General features: G+C 41.9%; 2 protein-coding genes across 5 annotated transcripts in view; one reads left to right on the top strand and one right to left on the bottom strand.

Moving 5' to 3' along the window:
* Positions 1-1,907: 1,907 nt before the first annotated feature.
* On the bottom strand, positions 1,908-26,038 carry LOC144607965 (solute carrier family 35 member E2A). Of its 2 annotated transcripts, XM_078425137.1 has the most exons (10): positions 25,811-26,038; positions 24,482-24,644; positions 19,599-19,952; positions 18,671-18,806; positions 15,641-15,768; positions 11,056-11,176; positions 8,003-8,056; positions 7,426-7,498; positions 5,563-5,708; positions 1,908-3,274 (listed from the first exon to the last, which is right to left on the bottom strand). In XM_078425137.1, exons 3-10 carry the CDS (start codon positions 19,918-19,920, stop codon positions 3,040-3,042), a joined length of 1,215 nt encoding a protein of 404 aa, XP_078281263.1. In that variant the 5' UTR covers positions 19,921-19,952; positions 24,482-24,644; positions 25,811-26,038; the 3' UTR covers positions 1,908-3,039. The 2 variants fall into 2 exon arrangements, with proteins under 2 accessions (XP_078281263.1, XP_078281262.1); XM_078425136.1 differs by lacking the exon at positions 24,482-24,644 and having other exon boundaries at positions 25,811-26,037.
* LOC144607966 (uncharacterized) overlaps positions 25,858-26,229 on the top strand; it is a 30,669-nt gene continuing 30,297 nt past the window's right edge. For all 3 annotated transcript variants that reach the window (XM_078425142.1, XM_078425143.1, XM_078425141.1), the window contains exon 1: positions 25,858-26,223. The gene's annotated coding sequence lies outside the window, so the exon portion shown is untranslated. The remainder of the gene's footprint in view (positions 26,224-26,229) is intronic.

The following is a 26,229-nucleotide window of genomic DNA, read 5'->3' as shown; positions in this document are numbered from 1 at the left end:
ATAAGGCAGATCAGAAGAAAAACCTCATACATATCTTTTGAACAAAGAGATTCCAAGATCTGGCGGGAGATAGGACGGGTCAGAAACAGTATAACTGGCCACTACTTTGGGTGAAAAAGTTAAGACGGACAGGAGGCAAGAAGCGCAGAGAAAACCGGGTTCGAAGTCAACTGAAGTCAAGAAGAAAGTAGGCAAGAAAAACGGATGCAAGAGAGAGGAACAGGCACGCAACTCGAGGAGAAATACTGCCAAACGAACAGCCAGTAACCCCAGTAATAGCCCCATGGTGAGCATGCATTCCAAATCCTACATATCCTGGACATAGTTTAGTGTAGAGGGGAGGGTGGTTGTGAATAAACGTTGGGTGTGTACTAAAATATGTGTTGGTCAAGGTTGCGATGCGTCGTGCGTTCCCCATCTTACAGTCGTGTATGTGTCTTGCAGAACTGTGTTTAAGAATTCATAAGTAAAAGGTATTCGTGTATGTGTCTTGCAGAACTGTGTTTAAGAATTCATAAATAAAAGGTATTCGTGTATATGTCTTATAGAACTGTGTGTGTTTTATGATTCATAGTTATAAGTATTCGTGTGATTCGGTATGTGTTTCATAGTCATGTATTATAGAACTGTATAAGTATTCATGGACAATAGTCCCAAGTGCTGAATAAAAGCCTTTTTCATTTAAACCCTGGTTTTAAAATCTGGTCTGGTTGAATTTTTTCTGCACTATAAGAGCTCCTGCATCTAAGCCCAGTGTCTAGAACCGTAAGGGGTGAGTGGGTCGAACCACTCACGGGGAACCAGTGTGCACGGCCTGGTCAAGGGATCAGAGCAAGGCACGGGGACCTTAGGTCGGGCGAAAGCTCGGCGCAGAAACCCCTTACACCCTAGATGTATTCGACAACATACCCAGGGCCCTGCCATTTACTGTACTAAAAAATGGGCTTTAACCTTTTTAGGCATTATCCCCATTTATGTTGTTGTGCCTCACCAGCGCACTCCTACATGTTAAGAGTTGCTTTCTTTCAGATGAGATATTTATCAAAGCACTCTGCTCTCTCATAAAAGATGATCACAAGGCCATATCCAAAGTACAGTTTTCACAATTGGTTTTCTGGACAGTATTGTAGTAATTCTGCTATGACTCACGTTTCATCCCACAAGTCAGATTTAACATGCCTAATGAAATAGGGAACATTATTTGCATTACACGGGTTTAATTAGTTATAATGCGGTTTAAATTAGCAACTAGAGAAACACTTAAAAGTTACTTTGGAAATTGACAAGCAGAAAAAAAGCTGCCTTGGATTTAATAAAACCGGCCCCATGGTCTTGTGAGAACACAGCTGCTACTTTAACATGGGAGGGCATGGAAATGACCAGTAATCCCTTCAATGACACTTGTCCAATGATATTCTTATTAAACAATGTAACATATAGCCTCTCGTATCTTTAGCTTGCATTAACAAAAATAAAAACATAGCTTTATTTTTGAAAATCCTGTGGGAAGAATAATTTTGGGTTATTGCAAGGCTGAAGCTCGATGGACCCTAACCACTTTTCTCCCATTGACACAATTGTATTTATAATACAATTTCCTATTACACAAGGATTCTTAGGAACAAAACTATTACGTTATAACAGAATAACCTGTATCCTGTCACTAAATCAGATCATCCGTTATGTTTTGCATCTGCTTCTGTGTAGATTGGCATGTTCCCTGCATGCTGAACAATGATAAAATATTAAATCACTTAATTGACTACAATATATATTGGGCCATCTGGAGGTCATGAATTGTTTTGCATAAATGCCGGCAGTGCAGAAGAACTTACCAGCTAGTTCTGACACATGCAAGTAAAAAATTATTTCATAGAGAAGATTCAGAAGCAAATGTGTTACGGTCAGGTATTTTAATCAAACACATGAAAAGTACAATTTGGTAGAACACTGATAGATTCAAGTTTTACAAATACCAAATGTAATTCTGATCAATAATGGAGATCTTAATCATTCAACGTTCTTAAGTGAGGAACATATAACATATCCCTTTGTGCAAAATCTAACATAATTTTAGTTTTCTGCAAGTTTAATAGCACGGAAATGTCTCCAACACTAAATACTGGGAATAAATCAAATGAGCTTTGGAATTAATTCTCATTATCAGATGCCTCCATTTTGAATACTGTTCTAGATTAAATGAATTAAAAAGAATCTAGCCAAACACAATTAGAGATGTCGACAAATATTCCAAGGTGATAAAGGTAGATGGGTTTGGAAAATAGTGGTTTACAATTCATTTTAAAGTGCATTTGGGAGGAATCTTTATGTTTCAACTAGTAAAGGTTCAAGTAACCTCTATCAGTAAGATAACTGAAATAGCAAGAACATCATCAGCTGCCTGTAGAGTAGCTACATACCTGGGTAAAGCAGCAATCTTTAATGGAATCAACTGAGGTTTATCCACAGGTGCACTCACACAAAACAGTTTTTTAAATGTTAATCTAATGATATCATATTCAAACTTTCACTCTGAGTTTAGATTTACATAGTAAACAAGAATTTACTGTTTCATTTAAAATGCTCAGTCCAAGATGCCAACAACCATGGAAAATGCTGAATTCAAATGATCCTTTAAATGCCACAATAATGTACGCACTTCCTCCACTGGTAAAAGCTCAGCATATGACAGCAACAGTGGATAAGTGAACCCTGAGGAGTAGATTCAATGACTACATATACCTTTACAGTTGAAGAAAAATTCAGGGTGCTTGATGGAAAAGTATATTAATGTATAGAATCATTAATAATTTTAAACAACAAAGGGGAGAAAATTCATTTAAAAAGTTCATAATTAAGTTGGACGATAATCTTCGTATTTTTAAAATAAGCAGAATTTTTTTTTGGAAAAAGTTAATGTTGCAGAGTCAATGGAAAATCATTAGCTGAGTAAAATGCAGTCGTGCGCACATTAGTCTTACGATCGATGCTTCCAGATTTCAGAGGCACACATTTCACTTGTGAAATGTTAGAGCACATTTACTTCTCATGTTGCAGCAGGTCCTCATTCAGCAGAGGCTGATCTTCCCGCCCTTTATTGTTGCAAGATATCAAAGCTTGGATTTTCTGTCGTTGGTACTGACGAGCTCGATTGTACAGAAATACTCCGATGATGACTGAAGCAGTCCCGAAGGCTGAGTAGGCGGTGATCCTGTTGCTGAAGATGATAACACTGAGCCAGATCGAAAGGGCATGTTTCACTGTACTGGCAACACTAAATTGGTGGAGACAACAAATTAGATATTGACCTCTCTGTATCAAATCCTAATTTTATACCATAAATAATTCTACAATTACCAGCAGATTCAAGGACAGCTTCTTTGCCCATGTTTATTAGAGTTTTTAATGGACATCTCCCAAGATAAGGATATAGCAGACCCTCGCCCTCCCCCAATAAACTACCTCGTTGCAGACGTTGCACTTTAAAAAAAAACTGCACTTTCTCTGTAGTTGTAATATTGTTCTTCACTGTTTTTCTTTCTGCACTACCTGGTTTACTCGTATGATTTTTGATTGATATTATGCATGGATATATTTTACCTGGATAGCACGCAAAACAAGGTTTTTCACTATTTCGGTACACATGACAATAAGTGATGGAATTTAGATGGAATTTTAACAACAAACGGACAGTTTCAGTTACTGTTATTAAAGTAACTATTTATTTAATTCTATTTAATGTCCTGAATTGAAAATTCTCAATCAAATGGGTCTCAATTCGGGCTTTCAGAGGGGATAGGGATGAGCGCCCAAGAGAAAATAACTTGCAGGACCCTGATGAAACAGCAGAGGAAAGAGGATAGAATAGATTGCTCGGCAAGGAACAAGCATAGACTCAAAAGGGATAATGGCTTCCTTCTCTGCAGTAATCGCAGCTGCTCTGCCCCAGACTGTAAGAAATTATAAAGTTGTGGACACAGTCCAGAACATCACACAAACATCCTCCACCCCCCACCGCTGATAGACAATAGACAATAGGTGCAGGAGTAGGCCATTCAGCCCTTCGAGCCAGCACCGCCATTCAATGCGATCATGGCTGATCACTCTCAATCAGTACCCCGTTCCTGCCTTCTCCCCATACCCCCTCACTCCGCTATCCTTAAGAGCTCTATCCAGCTCTCTCTTGAAAGCATCCAACGAACTGGCCTCCACTGCCTTCTGAGGCAGAGAATTCCACACCTTCACCACCCTCTGACTGAAAAAGTTCTTCCTCATCTCCGTTCTAAATGGCCTACCCCTTATTCTTAAACTGTGGCCCCTTGTTCTGGACTCCCCCAACATTGGGAACATGTTATCTGCCTCTAATGTGTCCAATCCCCTAATTATCTTATATGTTTCAATAAGATCCCTCCTCATCCTTCTAAATTCCAGTGTATACAAGATGATCTACACTACATACTGCTTTAGGAAAGCAGTCCTCATACAACGTTCTTAAGTGAGGAACCACTCACACCAATATATTCCCTATTAACCTAGTAAACCTGCGCTGCACGTCCTCAATAGCAAGAATATCCTTCCTCAAATTTGGAGACCAAAACTGCACACAGTACTCCAGGTGCGGTCTCACTAGGGCCCTGTACAACTGCAAAAGGACCTCTTTGCTCCTATACTCAACTCCTTCATAACAAGAGGAGTTGAGTATAGGAGCAAAGAGGTCCTTTTGCAGTTGTACAGGGCCCTAGTGAGACCGCACCTGGAGTACTGTGTACAGTTTTGAGGAAGGATATTCTTGCTATTGAGGGCGTGCAGCATAGGTTTACTAGGTTAATTCCCGGAATGGCGGGACTATCATATGTTGAAAGACTGGAGCAACTAGGCTTGTATACACTGGAATTTAGAAGGATGAGAGGAGATCTTATCGAAACGTATAAGATTATTAAGGGGTTGGACACGTTAGAGGCAGGAAACATGTTCCCAATGTTGGGGGAGTCCAGAACAAGGGGGCACAGTTTAAGAATAAGGGGTAGGCCATTTAGAATGGAGATGAGGAAGAACTTTTTCAGTCAGAGTGGTGAAGGTGTGGAATTCTCTGCCTCAGAAGGCAGTGGAGGCCAATTCTCTGAATGCATTCAAGAGAGAGCTGGATAGAGCTCTTAAGGATAGCGGAGTCAGGGGGTATGGGGAGAAGGCAGGAACGGGGTACTGATTGAGAATGATCAGCCATGATCACATTGAATGGCGGTACTTGCTCGAAGGGCCGAATGGCCTCCTCCTGCGTCTATTGTCTATTTCCCCCTCTCCTGTCGAGCAGAAGATGCAAAAGACCGAAAGCACATGCTACCAGATTCAAGGACATCTTCTTCCCTGCTGTCATCAGATTCTACAACCCTATCCACACCCATATTCCTTTGAGGTACGAGTCCAACATTCTGTACATTTTCCCCTGATGTCCACTGACTTCGATTTTACCAGGGCTCCTTAAATGTTACACCAAGTCTAAAACTGCAACAACATCAAGGCAGCCTCTCCCATCTCCCCTCGGGAACCTACTAATCTGCTTACCTGAAGGTAACAGGTGATATCTTTCCCATTAAAGCATATGCAGTCACACTCTGAATATGAAATAAGATTCCATCAATTAGAAGCAGAACCACAACGTCTTGATTAAAACTGAATTCGTGTTCACTACTTCCAAGGACTGGAACATCCTACGAAATAAAAAGAGCTGGGTTATTTATCTTGAGACCAGCTGCAGAAAGTTAGGCAAAGGGCGGCACAGTGGCGCAGCAATAGAGCTGCTGCCTCAGCGCCAAAGGCCTGGGTTCGGTGCGGAGTTTGTAAATTCTCCCTGTGACCGCATAGGTTTTCTCTGGGTGATCCGGTTTCCTCCTACACTCCAAAAACATGCAGGTTTGTAGATTAGCTTCTGTAAATGCCCCTAGTATGTAGGACATGGAACTAGTGTACGGTTGATTAATAGCCGGCGTGGACTCAGTGGGCCGAAGGACCTGTTCCTACGCTGTGTCTCTAAACGAAGCTAAACAAAGGACTGCATATAAAACATCATATTCTAATAGAAAATTAATTTGTCCAGTCAGTATACCAACAAATCTGGTATTGACAGCAACAATCACAGACACTTTCTTCCCAATGACTACAGAAAGCACCATTCACATAAGGGAAGGGAATTTTGCCAGTTTCGTCAATTCAGTGTTTGCTAAGAAAATCCTATTGCCTCAGATTCTGACAAGGGGCAAAAAGTATGCAATTGGACAGTCACCCTTTCTATTTTAAATTCTCTACTTTTTTCAGTAGGTGACATTTAAGTTTGCCAGGCTTTTCACCATTTCTGTATTGTCTATATGGCATTTTAATTTTCTGTACCTCGTCTTTGCCTATCCATAATAGACTAATAAAATAAGTCAGAGAATGTACAGCAAGGGATAAGTAACAGAATGGACGGCTTGCTGGTTTCAGGCCAAAAACATGGATCACATACAGGCAATGAGATTTGTTTATCTTGGTATCATGTTCAGTACAGACATTGTGGGCCAAAGGGCCTGTTCCTCGACTGCACCATTCTATGTTTCATGTTCTAAAGCAGAGAGTGGGGATAAAGGGCAGGTACTTGGTGAAATGTGGGCAGCACTCTACCAGGGCCAATACTGGGATGTCAAATATGGCTACAACATTAATAAACACAAATTGACCAAATAATTGTTCCGTATGTTACGGGCGGTACAGTTGTGCAGAAGTCGATGATGCTGCCTCACCACTCTTGGGACTCAGATTGAAACCTGACCTCTGTTGTCTGTATGGATTTTGTGTGAATTTCCCCATGTGCTCCAGTTTCATTTCACGTCCCAAAGATGTGCTGATCGATTTAACCATGTTCTGTAAATTAACCCCAAGTGTAGGTATGCAGTGAAGAGATTTCAAGATGAAATAGGAGAGTTGATTTTCTTTTTGTAAGTGAAATTGCCGGGCTGCCTGGAAATGAGGAGGAAGGGTGCTGATGGAACTACTCTGCTGAAGCTGGAATACATCTAATTGGCCACATGGTCTCCTTGTCACAAAAGTAAACTGTAAATTACAAAGAGAAAACTAGCCATCATTTTGGCTAGCAGTAAACTGAATCTTTAAACTGAATCTCTGCGACACATAGTGCCAGAGACCCAGGTTTGATACTTGCTATGGGCGCTGTCTGTACGGCACATGTGTGTTTCCTCCCACATTCCAAAGACGTATAGGTTTGTAAATTAATTGGCTTTGATTAAAAATTGTAAATTATCCCTAATGTGTAGGATAGTGCTAGTGTGAGGAGTGATTGCTGGTTGGCGCGGATTTGGTGGGGGGCAAAGGGCTCGTTTCCGCAGTGTCTCTCTAAAGTCGAATGTAAAGTAACTCCTTTAGGAGTCCTCTTACCATGAGAAACATCCATGCTGGAATTAACATCACCACCGCAGCAGCGCTGGTGTAAAACTGCAGTTCTGGTGGTCTGAGATCAAAAGAGAAAGTATTGTAAAATAGAACATTGAGTCTCCACTGCAAACAATTTTTTTTTTGTAGACGAGGGCATCTGTAATGTCCATTTTCATAATATTTTAAATTTATTAAACGATGAATATCACCGTTAAGATGATATTTATTTAAAGTTTTTGCAAAAAAATCAATTAGGTGGACAGCAGTGGCTAAAATCATTCAACATGATGTTAAGATTGTCAAGTGGAAATACCTGGTGAACCTTTAGTGTCATTCAACATGTGAAAGTTCCCCCCAAAATAGTTAATAGGTATTTTGTACAACTGCCTTCAACAGTGACAAGACTTCAAGTTGAAACAATTTCTGGATGTGCAATTGTGCATAACAAGTGTGTGGCACCTAAATTTAAACAAATTTGAAACCCCAAAATATTTACAATATTCTTCATATTATTAATTAGAAATTGAGGAGTTGACAATAAACTCGACTTGACTGATAAAACCAAAATGTAAAAACTTACGAGAACTTATATTCGTCTCCACTGAGCAATTTCTTAGAGAAAACATTCTGTAAACTAAAAAAAGGGAAGTATTAGCACAGAGCTGATACAAACAGTAAATTATCAGTTACAATAGCTATCATTTTCTTGGCAAGGAATCAAAGGTTTAAATAAATGTCCATTATTGCACGAATACCCCAAAAACATATACAACAGAAGGACAAAGTGTCTGTATTGCAAATCCCACAGCAAAAGAAAACCAATACAGAAATTGTTGAGATTGAAAGCTGTTAAATCCCAAGGATTTAATTATATAAATCCTAGTTTTGAAGGAAGTACCTTCAGAGATGGTGGATGCTCTGGTTGTTATCTTTCAGGGTTCTATAGATTATTGAATCTTCCTGAAGATTTGAGGTGGGGGGGGGGGGGGGGGAGCAAATATGACCCCACTACCTATGAAAGGAGGGAGACAGAAAATAGGGACCTACCGACCTGTTAGCTTAACGTCAGTGGTAGGGATATCCTGGAATCTATAACAAAAGATGTAGTAACTGAACAGCTTAAAAAGACTATTGGGATTAAACAGAGGATTAACAGCATGGATTTAAAAAGCATGTTTAACAAAATGTTAGAATTCTTTGAGGATATGATTTATGAAATAGTTACAATAGAAGCAGTGATTTTTCATAGATTTTTGTATGGTTTTCAATAAATTCCCACACATGTCAATAAAGTTAAGAAAGTGAAATTGGGGATAAAGGAGATGGAATAAAGAGACCTTTGGTGGTTGTGATTTGTGGGGTGCTGCGGGCATCAATGCTTGAACCCCACAATCTTTATCGATGATTTGGTGATGGGGTCAACGATTTATTTCCAAGTTTCCTGATGATAAGTAACTAGGCAGGATTAAAAGTACAGATAGGATGTAAAGAGACTCTGGGTGCATTGAAAAGCTGAGTGAGCGAGCATGATTTTGACAGATGGAAAACAATGAGGAACAACACGAGGTCATCCACTTTGATGAACACAACAGAGAAGCAGTGAGTGTGTTAAATGGTTAGTATGGATATTCAAAGGGACCTCGATGATACAGGTCACTGAAGGCCAACAAGGTGGTGTAGCAAATGATTGGGAGGAGAAATAGCATGTTGGCCTTTAAAATTTGAGGGTTTGACTACAGGAGTGAGTTTTATTGCAATTGTATAACGGCTTGGTGACAACTGCACTCAAAATACTGTGCAGAGTTTTAGTCAACTTACTTTTTAAAAAAGGATGCATTTGACATAGCAGGAAAGGGAGCAGGAAATATAGTCCCAGTCTCCTCAATCTCTGGTAATGGCAAGTCTGATATCCCCGGAAGCAGTTGAGCATGCCCAACTGCTTCCGGGGATGTCATACTTGCCATTACCAGAGATTGAGGAGGCTGGGACTATATTCCCTTGAGTTTAGTAGAACAAGAGGAGATCTCATCGAAATTTAGAAAGTATTAAAAGGCTGACAGGCAAGATGAAGCGAGGATGATAGACCAGAGGCACGGTTTGAGAATAAAGGGTAGGCCATTTAGTACTGAGGCACAGATAAACTTCTTTATTTAAAGACTGGAGAACCTTTGTCATTCTCTACCTGGAGGGCTTGGTAATAGCGATTGAGGGCTTGGTAATAACGTGTGAATATTAAAGAAATCAAGGGATAGTAATAACACTGGAAAATAGCATCGAGACAGAAGATTGGATGTGATTTTAGTTTCAATTAAGTTAGTACGACATCTCTTGCTGCAGACAAAGACATGCTGACTGTCCCTAATCAGCTCTTTCTCCTCCAAATGCAAATAAATCGTAGTCTAAAGAATCTTCTCCAATAGCTTCCCTAACACTGACGTGATGCTAACCACCCTACAATGTCCTGGATTATCTTCAACAACACGGGAACAACATTGGCCAAGCAATTGCAATGAGACAATCTCAATGTCCCAGACTCCAGTGAGTAATAGCCAATCCTACTAATTGTCCTTTCAACACAGCATTCTTCATCTGCTTGACATATTTAAACGGAGCAAACAGTGATATTGCACAAGTATCATCACTATGACAGATTTGGAATGTACAACACAACAGGGTCGTGGTTGTAGAAGATTCTTAAAAAAAAAGGAATGGGATAAAATCTTGAAGAAATTGCAACAAGAAGGACCAGGAAACCAGCTGGGTGACTCCAAGAGGTCCATAAAGCCCATCCAGAAGGCCCCATACAGCTCCCATCTCAGATTAGTCAGTAATTCTTTACTGAAATAAAAGGGTCTGGGGTTGAAATCCTATGCCAGAACCTGGTCACATAATCAAATGATAAAACCTGCCATCTTCAAAGTCTTGTTGTTCAGATTAAGATTAAATTAAATCACAGGGGACGGTCTGGACTTGAGGCAACATTTCCCACTGAACCACCAAAAACTAGCTGATTGCTAATTACATTAATCACAGGACTTCAAGACTTTTCACTGAATACTTGAAGACACACATGGTTACAAAGCAGCGTAAAAAAATGTAAGCACTTGTTCCTAAAATAACTGCATTTCATCCTTTCGAATTTAGAAATCTTGCAGCAATAATCAATGAAGAAAAGCCACAGAAAGGGCTTGGTCTTTGCAGAGACAAATCAACAGCAATGGGGTTGATGCTCAATTGCCCTTCAAAAGGCCTAGCAGATCACTGAAGAAGGGTCTCTACCAAAACGTCACGTATCCATGTTCTCCAGGGATGCTGCCTTACCCACTGAGTTTCTCCAGCACTTTGTGTCCTTGTGTATTAACAACATTTGCAGTTCTTTACTTCTACTGGCAAATGACAACCTTTAGGTGCAATAAAGAATAGGCAATAAATGGTGACCTAGCTAATGACAACCAAAAGCCATGGGTGAATAAGGAAAAATATGTTTGATCATTGTGCAGATGGCAATGGCCTCACACCTCCACTCTGGATCTAACACTCCTAGAAAAATAGAGGCAGAGCTACAAATTTGTATGTTGCAGCTAGATATTTTCATGTAACTTGTGAGCAAGAACACTAACATTACGTACTTACCAGTCCATGACATTGGTGGACAGGGCAGCTGAGAAGCCAAGCATGTTAAAGTTGATTTCTGTGACAGTACACAAAGCCAATCCACCCATTATAGGCATTAAAGACAAGTTGACCCATAAACCTAGGATAAGGAGATAAAACATGGAAAAATATCTCTCAGCTTTTGAAGGGTATGTGTGTTCATACAGTGTTAGAATAGCGCAGATGCTGTGCTCTAGTGAAGAACTTCCACAAAAAAAACAGAGACTCAGTTTATTCAGGTGAATGCCAGATGACTGAGATAGGGCCTAGATACCATCACAGGTAACAAGCCAACGTGGGGAGCATTTTGTGGCAACGATTCATTTCTACCAGATGAGTCTAATGCCTTTTATGCGAGGTTTGAAATAGGCAGACCAAACTAGTCTTCCCATCCTCTACTGACTATGTCCCCTACACCTCAATGACTGAAGTCTGATCTACTTTAAAATGATAATCTCTCAGTAAGCAGCTAGCCCAGTCCCTGGACAGGTTCAATGTGCAAAGTGATACATCTTGGTGTGAAGAGAGGTCAGACAAAGCATGCAATTCCTTTAAGATTTCAGCACAAGGTTCCATATGTGGATATATCTTAGAGGTGCTAGGCAATTTACGAAGCATACCAGAGTCTGTATTTCATGAGTTGGTAATTATACAGAAATGGAAAAATTACAATGAACCTTTATTGGTCACATTTGGAGACGTGCCCTATTATGGTCACAACCCTTTATAAAGGAATAAATTGCCACGGACAGCTATTGGGGCCACGTCATTGTGTATTTTTAAAGCGGAGATTGATATATTCTTGATTAGAAATAAATTTACAAGAAAGATTCCCAAGATGAAGGACTTGCATCACAGGGAGGCTGACAGGAAGTCCACAGTTTCAGGTGGGGACAACTGAAAGCATAATCGCCACTGAAGAATTGAATGTAATAGGGCTGAATTGATGCAAAGCACAGATCACAGCATGGAACAAGGGCCTTCAGCCCACCGAGTTCATCGAGCACCTATTATAGAGAATAGAACAGCACAAGAGCAGACCCTTCAGTCCACAAAGCAATGCCGAACATGATACCAAGAGCAATTCTTATCTGTTTGCATATAATCCATAAACCTCCATTCCCTGTATAACCACATGCCATCAAAAAGTCTCTGCCTCAACCATCAATCTCAGAGAATTCCAGGCATTCTCCACCATTTGTGTAAAAACAAAAAACTTACCCCACACATCTCCTTTAAACTTTGCCTCTCACCTTAAAACGATGCTCTCTAGTCTTTGATTTTTCTATCTTGGTAAAAAGGTCTGATGATCTATCCAATGTATGGCTCTCATAATTATACATACTTCTATCAGGTCTCCCCACAACCTCTGGCATTCCAGAGAAAACTATTCAAGTCCAACCTCTCCCTGTTGCTATAACCCTCCAATCCAGGCATCATTCTGGTAAACCACCTCTGCACCCCTCCAAAACCTCCACATCCTTCCTGTAATGGAGTGACCAGAACTGCACACAATAGTCCAAATGTGGCTTAACCAAATCCTGTAAAGCTCCATCATGACATCCTGACTCAATAGACAATAGACAATAGGTGCAGGAGTAGGCCATTCAGCCCTTCGAGCCAGCACCGCCATTCAATGCGATCATGGCTGATCACTCTCAATCAGTACCCCGTTCCTGCCTTCTCCCCATACCTCCTCACTCCGCTATCCTTAAGAGCTCTATCCAGCTCTCTCTTGAAAGCATCCAACGAACTGGCCTCCACTGCCTTCTGAGGCAGAGAATTCCACACCTTCACCACCCTCTGACTGAAAAAGTTCTTCCTCATCTCCGTTCTAAATGGCCTACCCCTTATTCTTAAACTGTGGCCCCTTGTTCTGGACCCCCCAACATTGGGAACATGTTTCCTGCCTCTAATGTGTCCAATCCCCTAATTATCTTATATGTTTCAATAAGATCCCCCCTCATCCTTCTAAATTCCAGTGTATACAAGCCTAATTGCTCCAGCCCTTCAACATACGACAGTCCCGCCATTCCGGGAATTAACCTAGTGAACCTACGCTGCACGCCCTCAATAGCAAGAATATCCTTCCTCAAATTTGGAGACCAAAACTGCACACAGTACTCCAGGTGCGGTCTCACCAGGGCCCGGTACAACTGTAGAAGGACCTCTTTGCTCCTATACTCAATTCCTCTTGTTACGAAGGCCAACATTCCATTGGCTTTCTTCACTGCCTGCTGTACCTGCATGCTTCCTTTCAGTGACTGATGCACTAGGACACCCAGATCTCGTTGAACATCCCTTCTTCCTAACTTGACACCATTCAGATAATAATCTGCCTTTCTATTCTTACTTCCAAAGTGAATAACCTCACACTTATCTACATTAAACTGCATCTGCCATGTATCCGCCCACTCACACAACCTGTCCAAGTCACCCTGCAGCCTTATTGCATCTTCCACACAATTCACACTACCCCCCAGCTTAGTATCATCTGCAAATTTGCTAATGGCACTTTTAATCCCTTCATCTAAGTCATTAATGTATATCGTAAATAGCTGGGGTCCCAGCACCGAACCTTGCGGTACTCCACTGGTCACTGCCTGCCATTCCGAAAGGGACCCATTTATCCCCACTCTTTGCTTTCTGTCTGTCAACCAATTTTCTATCCATGTCGGTACCCTACCCCCAATACCATGTGCTCTAATTTTGCCCACTAATCTCCTATGTGGGACCTTGTCGAAGGCTTTCTGAAAGTCGAGGTACACCACATCCACCGACTCTCCCCTGTCAATTTTCCTAGTTACATCCTCAAAAAATTCCAGTAGATTTGTCAAGCATGATTTCCCCTTCGTAAATCCATGCTGACTCGGAATGATCCTGTTACTGCTATCCAAATGCTCAGCAATTTCGTCTTTTATAATTGACTCCAGCATCTTCCCCACCACTGATGTCAGACTAACTGGTCTATAATTACCCGTTTTCTCTCCCTCCTTTCTTAAAAAGTGGGATAACATTTGCTATCCTCCAATCCACAGGAACTGATCCTGAATCTATAGAACATTGAAAAATAATCTCCAATGCTTCCACTATTTCTAGAGCCACCTCCTTAAGTACCCTGGGATGCAGACCATCAGGCCCTGGGGATTTATCAGCCTTCAGTCCCATCAGTCTACCCAAAACCATTTCCTGCCTAATGCGGATTTCCTTCAGTTCCTCCATCACCCTAGGTTCTCCGGCCCCTAGAACATTTGGGAGATTGTGTGTATCTTCCTCAGTAAAGACAGATCCAAAGTAACGGTTTAACTCGTCTGCCATTTCTTTGTTCCCCATAATAAATTCCCCTGCTTCTGTCTTCAAGGGACCCACATTTGCCTTGACTATTTTTTTCCTCTTCACGTACCTAAAAAAACTTTTGCTATCCTCCTTTATATTATTGGCTAGTTTACCCTCGTACCTCATCTTTTCTCCCCGTATTGCCTTTTTAGTTAACTTTTGTTGCTCTTTAAAAGAGTCCCAATCCTCTGTCTTCCCACTTCTCTTTGCTATGTTATACTTCCTCTCCTTAATTTTTATGCTGTCCTTGACTTCCCTTGTCAGCCACAGGTGTCTCTTACTCCCCTTAGAGTCTTTCCGCCTCTTTGGGATAAATTGATCCTGCAACCTCTGCATTATTCCCAGGAATACCTGCCATTGCTGTTCTACCGTCTTCCCTGCTAGGGCCTCCTTCCAGTCAATTTTGGCCAGCTCCTGCCTCATGCCTCTGTAATCCCCTTTGCTATACTCATACTCATTGCCCCAACTTATGGTAGCAAGCATACGATATGCCTTCTTTACCTGTAAATATGAATCCCACTTTATTCATCCCACATTCTCATCAATTCCCCCACCAATTCTTCTCATCTAGGCACAAGAGACAATTCACAGAGGCCAATTTCCCTTCTAATTCACGTCTTTCAGAAGAACCCTGAGCACCCAGGGAAAACTCATATGGCCAAAGGGAGAACGTGCAATCTCCACAGACAGTGCCAAAGGTCAGGATCAAACCTGACACGCTTGAGCTACGAGGCAGTAATTTTAAGAGCATAATATGACTTGTAAATGTTACAGTGATTGAGTGAAGCCACTATGTGATTTGATAACAATGTTGAAAATCTAAAAAAGCCTGATACTGGACCATTAAACAACATAGATAAACAAGAACAGTGTTGGATGAACAGGGATTTACAAGAGCTGGGAGGACAGAGTGGTTTTGGATGTTTGAGTTTATGACAGGAAAGAGATGAAATGCCACAAAGGAGTGTGTTGGAACAGTCAAGTTTTATGGTAGTAATGTATGAAATCTTCAATGGCAAATGGCTGAGGGAAATGTAGGTATTATTATATGAATAGGATCCTGTAGTTTAATGACAAGGATGAGTAAGATGTTCACATTTAATGAAGTGTTGTTGATCGATAGTAGAATCTTTATAAGATCCATGTAACAATCCATCAACAATCACCAAAACTATAATCATGAACTATGATAATGCTACTAATATATTAATCAAAAAGGGCTCCATACCTGTGTATTCTCCCAGAATAAGTCTGGACATAATGACAGTAAAAATTGGTGCTGAACTTTTTACAGTTTCTGCGAATGAAACAGCAACATTCTTCAGACTTACAAGCCCCAGAACTACAGTAGCAAACCTGCATGAAAATAAAACATATCAGCAAATGTCAGGATGAAAGTGAAGACCAAACAATAATTATGATATTAAATATGAAAAAGTCAAATTTAATAATTTGATAGAGGATTCAAATATTGTACACATTATGAAATAAAACCAGAAAATACTAAATGCAGTCAGTCAGGCAGCATTCAACCAAAAATAGAAAAAAATACAAAATTTCATGTTTGATGACTGTTCTTCTAATAAGAGATCATTTTGAATAGTTACAGTGCCCTCCATAATGTTTGGGACAAAGACCCATCATTTATTTATTTGCCTCTGTACTCCACAATTTGAGATTTGTGATAGAAAAATATCACATGTGGTTAAAGTGCACATTGTCAGATTTTAATAAAGGCCATTTTTATACATTTTGGCTTCACCATGTAGAAATTATAGCAGTGTTTATACATAGTCCCCCCCCATTTCAGAGCACCATAATGTTTGAGACACAGCAATGTCATGTAAATGAAAGTAGTCATGTTTAGTATTTTGTTGCATATCCTTTCCATGCAATGACTGCTTGAAGTCTGCGATTCATGGACATCACCAGTTGCTGGGTGTCTTCTCTGGTGATACTCTGCCAGGTCTGTATTGCAGCCAACTTTAGCTTATGCTTGTTTTGGGGGCAAGTTCCCTTCAGTTTTCTCTTCAGCCATACATGTCCAGGCCATAACACCCCCACCACTGTGTTTCATAGATGAGGTAGTGTGCTTTGGATCTTGGGCAGTTCCTTCTCTCCTTCATACTTTGCTCTTGCCTTCACTCTGATATAAGTTAATCTTTGTCTCATCTGTCCACAAGACCTTTTTCCAGATCTGTGGTTGCTCTTTTAAGTACTTCTTGGCAAACAGTAACCTGGCCATCCTATTTTTGCAGCTAACCAGTGGTTTGCATCTTGCAGTGTAGCCTCTGTATTTCGTGTTCATGAAGTCTTCTGCGGACAGTGGTCATTGACAGATCCACACCTGAAGAGTGTTTCTGATCTGTCGGCCAGGTGTTTGGGGATTTTTCTTTATTATAGAGAGAATTCTTCTGTCATCAGCTGTGGAAGTCTTCCTTGGCCTGCCAGTCCCTTTGTGATTAGTAAGCTCACCAGTGCTCTCTTTCTTCTTAAAGATGTTCCAAACAGTCGATTTTGGTAAGCCCAAGGTTTGGCTGATGTCTCGAACAGTTTTATTCTTGTTTCTCCCTCTCATAATGGCTTATTTGACTTTCATTGGCACAACTTTGTCCTCATGTTGATAAACAGCAATAAAAGTTTCCAAAGGTGATGGAAAGGCTGGAGGAAAGACTAGGTGCTGAGCGCTCTCTTATACCTGCATTAAGGAGGCAATTAAACACACCCAAGCAATTACAAACACTTGTAAAGCCATGTGTCCCAAACAATATGGTGCCCTGAAATGGGGGGACTATGTATAAACACAGCTGTAATTTCTACATGGTGAACCCAAAATTAATAAAAACACCCTTTAATAAAATCTGACAATGTGCACTTTAACCACATGCGATTTTTTCTATTACAAATCTCAAATTGTGGAGTACAGAGGCAAATAAATGATGGATCATGTCCCAAACATTATGGAGGGCACTGTAACTGTTTCTATATTTGCCACAATGCAATTTTATTTTAGATTTCTAGCATCTGCAGTTTGCTTTCCTGTAAACTCTGAAATTTGAATAATACTTCCTGATCTTTGGTGCCTCAATCAGAAGCACACAGGTCTTTTATTCTACTACTTGTACTTTACACGTACCAGTATTAAACTTTGTCTGCTACATGACTGCACCTCTAAGTCTAAGTTCTGTTGTAGTTTACTGCCATCCTCCAACTTTATGTCATCCGCACATTTTGAAATGGTCTCTTACACAGTCAATGTACAATAGTTACTAAATTTGGGGGTGGAAAAGTAATGATCCCATTGGTGGCCTTTGGCAGCCCCAGTGTCTAGCTTCTTCCTCTCTAAGGAACATCCATTCACCTTGCTCATTCTACATTCCCATCCTTAAGCCAGTCTATTTCACACCCTCCAGCAGACACATTTCTCCCCTCACCCTCTGATGGGTTTCAAACTTATTGATGAGCCCATTATGGGGCACCATATTAAAATGCCCCATGGGAGTTAATGTACACCACTGCAATTACATCTTCCTCATCTACCCTTTTCATTATCCCATTAAAAACTGAGGCTAATTAAATATATTGGTCCCTTACTTTGTGCTCAGGATGCATTCCAGGAACCAGTTCGCTGAAAAGATTTATTGTATATAAAGACACGTTACTGACAAAGCTGCTATCCTGAGAACCTGCCACAAACTCCTGCCATGGACTACTGCACTGGGAACCCATCCAAGGGCTCAACACTCTGCCGGTGCTCCTGCAGTAATGTTATAACTAATTGTTGTATGGTTCTGCATGGATTTGGCTACCAAGGCAACATTATGCTACGACTGGTGTTAGGTAAACTGGGCAGGCAACCGCCAAGCTTGTCATTAAAACAAAAACTCTAGACTGGGGTGTGTTGTATGACCTAAAAATGAGGAAGAGGCAGCAGCTTCTGTCACATCCAGCAAGAGGCAATGCTAAATTATAATGTAAACCTTCAGCACTATAAATGGCCGTGACCTAAATTTATTTTCCACATTTTACCCACTTTTGACTGGAATATTTAATGACCTGAACTATTATAGTCAGTTACAGAACTAACTTTCAGGGACGGAGGTCCCAATTAATTAAGTATGTACCAACCAGGCTGTTACAGGTTTCTTTCCCCACTCCACACGTTAAAGAATAATGCTCATAAATTGAAACAGTAAATTAATACACGAAAACAAGGGTAGCTGATTTATCACAGCAATTTAACTTATTTCTAACTCACCTCATTAATCCCATGAAGAACATAATCATGAAAAAGTTTGGTGGATATTCCACTCTGGTTTTATGCTGATATAAACAACAGGGGACATACATTTTGAAACAACCAATTATAGTGGTTGTAAGTATCTGGACAGCACCTGGAAAAGTCAGACAAAGCAAGATGATCATAAATTAGTACAAACACACACCACTTGTGAATCTTCACTAACAAGTACTCAGTATTGAAACGTCATGGTCCAAGGCACAATCTCATGTTCTGTTCTTCAAACAATACTGAAACTGATGTTGGATGGCTCCGGGTGAGGTAATAGGATGGGAGGAAAGAGTTTGTTGATTTGGTATAGGTGTTTCCAGCTATAGTGCAGACATAGACACAAAGTGCGGGAGTAACTCAGCAGCATCATCTCTGGAGAAACACAATAGGCAACGTTTCGGGTTGGGACCCAAAACATCACTTATCTTTTTCCCCCAGAGATGCTGCCTAACCCACTGAGTTACTCCAGCATTGTGTGTCTATCTTTGGAATAAACCAGGATCTGCAGTTCTTTGTTTATACAATGCAGACATTCCTGACTGACTATTCTATTGCAGAGCAATTTTTACAGATGAATTATTGCAAAGTTAAAGTTTTTTTTAAATTTTATACACATTGAAAGCTAAACAAAAGGACAACACATTTTCTTTTTCAAAATCTGAAATTATTTAGTAAGTTAGCTCCTACTATGTCCAACTGCATTCATTAATACACTTGTTTTGTTCCTGGTGGGCAGAGTTCACTCCCAGCATGTAGAGAATTGAAAGGCAAGTCATTTATTCCAAAAGCTACTAATGTAAATAGTGACGACTGGCAGAATAGAGAGTTGAGCTTAATATTGCTGCCATGAAAGCTACAATACAAAAAAAAAATAATAAATAAAAAAGATACTTACCTAGCATTCCTGGTTCTCGTTCCAACAAAGTCAGGATGTATTTATTGAGGAATAGAGTGCAGAAACTGAAAAAAAACCAGAGGCCGAGGTACATCATGGCCCTGACACTCCAAATGCCAGAGTTGGATTCGATCACTGTTGTCTCGGTGATGGTTATTTTTAACACTCTTTCATCTGTACAACTGTCGCTTCTTGTGATTACAATCTTTTCATTCCTATCGAAGGGGGGGAAACGGCCTGGAAAATGCTTTACTTTGGATAGCTTCTCGTCAGGAGGCTTTTTATTGTCCAGCAAAGGTGGGGAATTCTCATTTAAAGACATTCTCCAGTTACAGTCTGCAGCTTGGTCGTTTACTGAAACACAAGATTTGAAATATACAGTAGGTCAAAATAGTCTGCCAATAACATAAAAACCAAAGACGTACAGGTATGTAGGTTAATTGACTGGGTAAATGTATTAAAAAAAAATTGTCCCTAGTGGGTGTAGGATAGTGTTAATGTGCGGGGATCTCTGGGCGGCGCGGACTTGGTGGGCCGAAAAGGCCTGTTTCCGCGCTGTATATATATGATATGATATGATAAGGTGGTTTGTGCACAAGGCTCCTTTGATGCTAAATGTGTAAGTTGGTCAACATCCAGTGTTTTTCCAGCTTAGATAATTTTTACCTTCTTAATAATCATAATATCAGATCAGCAACTGAAAACAGACATCTGTTTCAAACCCAGGCAGGAAAAATATTTTGCATATAAATGTCTCTTCTGCAAAAATTTCCTTTTTGCATCCTTTTCTTTTCCTTGGTTTCATGCCACAGACAAATGGACTCAGAAGAATTGTTTACAGATCTCGAAACGAGCGAGTTGAAAATTTCAGCCACGTCATCAATTTGAGCCACTTTTCACTTCACTCCTACCCCCATCATCCTGGGCACGATGGAGAAAGGGAAAGAACAACCAAGGCAGAGGCACAAAATGTTCGAGAAGAGGGAACGAAGACGTGGAAAATCAAGGCGAACCAAAACGTTAAGAGATCTATCCCACAGTAAACAACAAACCACACATTTCCTACAAACTTTAACAGTTAATCATATCATCATAACATATATATACAGCCGGAAACAGGTCTTTTCGGCCCACCAAATCCGTGCCGCCCAGCGATCCCCGTACATTAACACTATCCTACACCCACTAGGGACAATTAAAAAAAAATTTTTTTTAACATTTACCCAGCCAATTAACCTACATACCTATACGTCTTTGGAGTGTGGGAGGAAACCGAAGATCTCGGAGAAAACCCACGCAGGTCACGGGGAGAACGTACAAACTCCTTACAGTGCAGCACCCGTAGTCAGGATCGAACCTGAGTCTCCGGCGCTGCATTCGCTGTAAAGCAGCAACTCTACCGCTGCGCTATGTTTAGAAGCTCTGTAACAAGATGGCCATTATAAGAATGTCTCACCAGCGCTCAGTCTCTCTCCTCGACTCTTTGCTTCATTCATGTTGCTCAGCAAGATATTCAACTGAATATTTTGGTTTTGGGGCTATCAATCTGATACATTGTACAGCTTACTGTGATCACACTTCAGATCAAACTATTTAGTACTGCACAAATGGATAAACTATTCAGTCAAGACAGCATGTGCAATTGAAAAAGCTTTGGTAGTGCTACTGACATTTAAGGATGAGTTGCACAAGTAATGGGGGGTGTGGCACAACTGACATCATGGTAAAGCTAACAACATCAGATGGTTAGAGAAAATTAAACAGAAAAGAAGAATGACAAAGATGGAAAAAGCAGAATATTGCTTGAAAAAGTTGCATAGAAATGTACAATAATCAGAATAAATCATTATGGGTTTTTTGTAGGAATTATTCATCTAGATAGTTGTGGGCAGCACGGTGGCGCAGCGGTAGAGTTGCTGCCTTACAGCGAATGCAGCGCCGGAGACTCAGGTTCGATCCTGACTACGGGCGCCGTCTGTACGGAGTTTTGTATGTTCTCCCTGTGACCTGCGTGGGTTTTCTCCGAGATCTTCGGTTTCCTCTCACACTCCAAAGACGTACAGGTATGTAGGTTAATTGGCTGGGCAAATGTAAAAATTGTCCCTAGTGGGTGTAGGATAGTGTTAGTGTGCGGGGATTGCTGGGCGGCGCGGACCCGGTGGGCCGAAGGGCCTGTTTCTGCGCTGTATCTCTAAATCTAAAAAAATCTAAATCTAAATATTAAGACATATTTGAAGGACAAACGTTTGTACAATGGAACCATATCTGTTCTACAATAGACTTGAGTTACTAACAATGTGAAAGAAGCTGTATATACTCCAGGATACTGTTAATATTCAGCTTTCTGCCCTTGCAGGGATTTACTGGAACTGATCAGAAGTTGGTCAAATCCTTGGGAAAGGAGAGACTATCAAGGACTGAAGCCCTTATACCTCCAAGTGATTGGTTACTGTCTTTATATGGACAATTCTGGGCCATTTTTCCGAAGGAGGATAGTTCAGAGTTGCAATTCTCACCACCAGCTGGTAAAGAATGTCATTTATTGAAAATAAAACAGCTTGATAAAACAAAATTAATAAACTGAACTTGCTGCTACCAAACAATTCTTCCTGCAGCATTAATGGTAGTGAGTTTCAGTATGCTGACAACTAATTTTGATATGAATAGTATAATCTCTGAAATGCATTTGGATTTAACCACATTAGGGAGCAGTTTAATTATTTCATTTAGAATTCCACTGGCGAATCAACTATCAATTTTAAGAGTGCACAGAGAACACACTAACAACCATCCCTGCCATATGCCTCATGTAATTGTCATTTCCAGATCATTAGTTTAGATTCCCACCCACCAACTCACGGGACAAGTGCAAGGTAGCATGGTGGAGACCAATCGGACACTGAGGGGAGACCTTATAAAGTTATGAGAGGCTTATATAGGATAAATGGACAGAATCTTTCTGTCAGGATGGAAAAGTCAAATACTAAAGGGCATTGGTTAGTGGGGGGGGGGGGAGTTTAAAGGAGCAATCCACTTTGCTAGCAACAGAAAATCTGGCGAGTGAATGGTTAGATCAAATGCTGGGAGCTGTGTCTGCACCAGTCTGGGTGTGAGAGGGAGTGGAATAGCTCCACCCTCCAGGTCAAACACAGTCCAACCCCAAAGACCTCACTGAAGAATGATGTTGTCAGCAGTTGGGAGTTCAACAGGGATCACAATTGTCAGTAAATTTTGTTCAATGTGCGTTGTGTAAGCTGTTTATTGCCCTCCCCCTACCCCCAAAATAAACATAACACTAAGTTTTGCAGACACAGAGCGCTGGAGTGACTCAGTGGGTCAGGCAGCATCACTGGAGGACATGGATAGGTGATGTTTCAGATCGGCACCCTTCTTCAGAAGCTGGAAGTCCCATAATCAGACTGGAGAAGGGTCTTGAACAAATCGTCACCTCCATGTCCTCCAGAGATGCTACCTGACCCGCTAGGTTACTCCAGCACTTTGTGCCCTTTTTCATAAACCAGCATCTCTAGTTCCTTGTATCTACGCTAACTTTTGCAGATTACCGCTATTAACAAACTGCCAATATTACTTTTCCACAATTTTGACCATCTTGTCCAAGACGTCAGTAATCACATGGGCATTTTTCATTCTCAAACTTGTGGGCAATACTGACAATTTGACTACAAAGATAAAATTGGCAATGAGCCATTTTTCTGCTTGGCTGAAAACATGAAAGGAAAAAAACTCATGCACTTCCGTAACACCTTTAAAAATTTCAGGATATTCCAACATTGACTTTTGTTATGTTGGTGAGAGATACATTTTGACAGATGATCAGGGATGTCTCCCACATCTCAATGTAAATGGCACAGGACTGAAAATGGAAACCTTTGATCCAAAGGACAGTATGTCCTAGAACACTGCATTTCTCATTAATGAAAGAAGCATGTTCAACCTAAACTTGATATTCATGTCTTAGGAACAGGGTTTGACCCGCAAAATTCAATTGGCAAGATAAAAGCCTTGAAGTTGGTATGTATTAAAGCACATTATAAATAGACACACTAAAAATCAAAGCCTTTGTTTTAACATGTGAAAATACACATTAATAATCAAAGTATTTCATAGCAGAACATATCCGTATTTTCAAATAATCTAGTTACAATAATTTGTGATTTACTAATCGAGGGGCACGTCGAGTGGTAAATGGAACGAACTGTCAGAGGAAGTAGTTGAGGCAGATACTATAACAACATTAAAAGACATTTGGACAGGTACAAGGATAGGAAAGGTTTAGGGGGATATGGGCCAAACATAGACGGATGGAACTAGCAGAGACCCGGGGGGAGGTGGGGGTGGGAGGGCATCTTAGTCGGCATGGACAAATTGAGCCGAGGGTCCTCTCTGTGCTGTATGACTTTAAGTGAAGGATGACACTTCAGACTATACCACATCCTCACTAGCTTGGTAATCTGCCCAACCCGAGGATACAGCTTGAACTCTCAATCTTCCAAAACGGCAGATGAGTTTATCTTGGTATCAGACATCATTGGCCAAAGAGCCTATTCCTGTGCTGTACTGTCCTATTCTACTATTCTAAGGCTTTTGATGAAAAAAAGAATAGGGCTTCATTAGTTAGAAAGTACTCTGGAATATCCTGAAGTTATGAAGAACACTATATAAATAGAACTTATTTTGTGTCATATGCCCAGAGAATTGAGGTCCAGTTGATATTTTAAACAGGCTGTACCATCTCTCTACTGCCACTAAAAATCAGCAGGATAAATTTATTCTACATAGAATTCTAAATGTCACAAAAAAAAGAATGTGCACAAATTATTAATCTAAAGGTACATTTATCAACAAGTTTTAAGTGTGCTAACCTCGTCAGCTGCAGAGAGTTTTTTTTTTAATGTGCACACATCCAAGGAGGTCAACTTGTGGAAATAAACCGGTCTCCAGTTACATTATATGTTGAATAAAGCCAAGAAATACAGCCTCAAAGCTTCAGCCCATGGACTGCACACGTCGACACACTTCTATCCTCTAAGGCAAAAACCAGTGAACATGAGATGCACTGAATTAAGTGAGGCGAATTTGAGTTACATTGGGGACCGGAAAAATGTCGTTTACAGATCCCCTCCCACACAGGGCACACACAGTTCACGAGCATAACCATTGTTATGTTCGCGGCCGGTAACAATTTCTGCTGGTTGTATGGTCAAGTCAGCACCAAATTAACAGAATCCATAATGAACAAAATCTATTTTCCCCATGACAAAGAAAATGTTTATGTGAACTCATGGTAGTCGGGACACCTCACCGATAGCAACACACAGGCCGATCTGTGCCGGCATCAAGCAGTGTATATCCCGGGATCGAATTTAATAACCCTAACCCCAAGCTTGGACCACCCTCCCTCCCAGATTCCACACACCACCCACCAGAACTACACGAACCCCAACCTCACCCCCGCCACATCCCACACACCACCCACAATCTCCAGATCGCACACACAAAGCCCCCACCACCAACCCCCCACCCCACACACACACACCACCACCACCGGTACACAACACACCCACCCACAGGGACACACACACACCAAGTTGTGACACGTCCCCAGGTCTCTCCCCCCCCCACCACCGTCTTCCCCCCCACTCCCCTCTCTCCCCCCACCACCCTCTCTCTTCCCCCCCCCACCCCCTCTCTCCCCCGTCCCCACCACCCCCTCTCTCCCCCGTCCCCCACCACCCCCTTTCTCCCCCGCCTCCCCCACCCCATCCCACCCCCACCCATTCCCTCCCCACCCCCTCTCTCCCCCCCACCCTCTCCCCCCCACCCTCTCCCTCCCCACCCTCTCCCTCCCCACCCCCTCCCTCCCCACCCCCTCCCTCCCCACCCCCTCTCTTCCTCCCCACCCCCTCTCTCCCCCCACCCCACCGCCCTCTTTCCCCAACCCCCCTCTCCCCCTCCCACCACTCTCTCTCCCCCCACCCCCCCTCCCACCACTCTCTCTCCCATCCCCTCTCTCCTCTCCCCACCCTCTCTCCTCCCCCACCCCTCTCCTCCCTCTCCCCCCCTCCTCTCTCCTCTCCTCCCTCTCTCCTCTCTCCCCCTCCTCCCCTCCCCCCCTCTCCCTCCCCCCACTCTCCCCCTTCCCCCTCTCCTCACCCCTTCCCCCCACCCCTCTCACTCAGCCCCTCACTCACCCGCTGCCGCCCTCGCGCAGGCGCGCTCAGCTTTTCCCCCACAGCCCCTCACTCATGGCGGCGCCAGCCCCACACTCGCGCATGGACGCGCCTCTGCTCCGATGGCGGCTGCGCCCGGGTCGCTGACAGCGGGACGGGCGGAGCGACGGTCCTCTCCACCGCCGCCCCCGCTCCACCTCTCCCTGCGGCCGCCGCTCAGACAAAGAGCGCCAGACGCGGGCAAGAGCAGCCCCCCCCCCCCCCGTGTGGCATTGTGGGCTACTGGCTGACCTCCAGCCTCACACCTCCTAGCCAAACAAAGATGCGGCGCTGGCTCGAATGGCCTCCTCCTGCACCTATTTTCTATATTTCTATACTAGACGAACAAGGTGGAACACTCCGTTGAAACCGCCTGTACTGAAGGAGCCATTTTAGTAAGT

This window comes from Rhinoraja longicauda, chromosome 30, assembly GCF_053455715.1.
Source record: "Rhinoraja longicauda isolate Sanriku21f chromosome 30, sRhiLon1.1, whole genome shotgun sequence".
In the NCBI taxonomy this organism is placed as follows: domain Eukaryota; kingdom Metazoa; phylum Chordata; class Chondrichthyes; order Rajiformes; family Arhynchobatidae; genus Rhinoraja; species Rhinoraja longicauda.
Note: the sequence above shows the minus strand (reverse complement) of the source record. Positions and strands in the feature narration are given on the sequence as shown.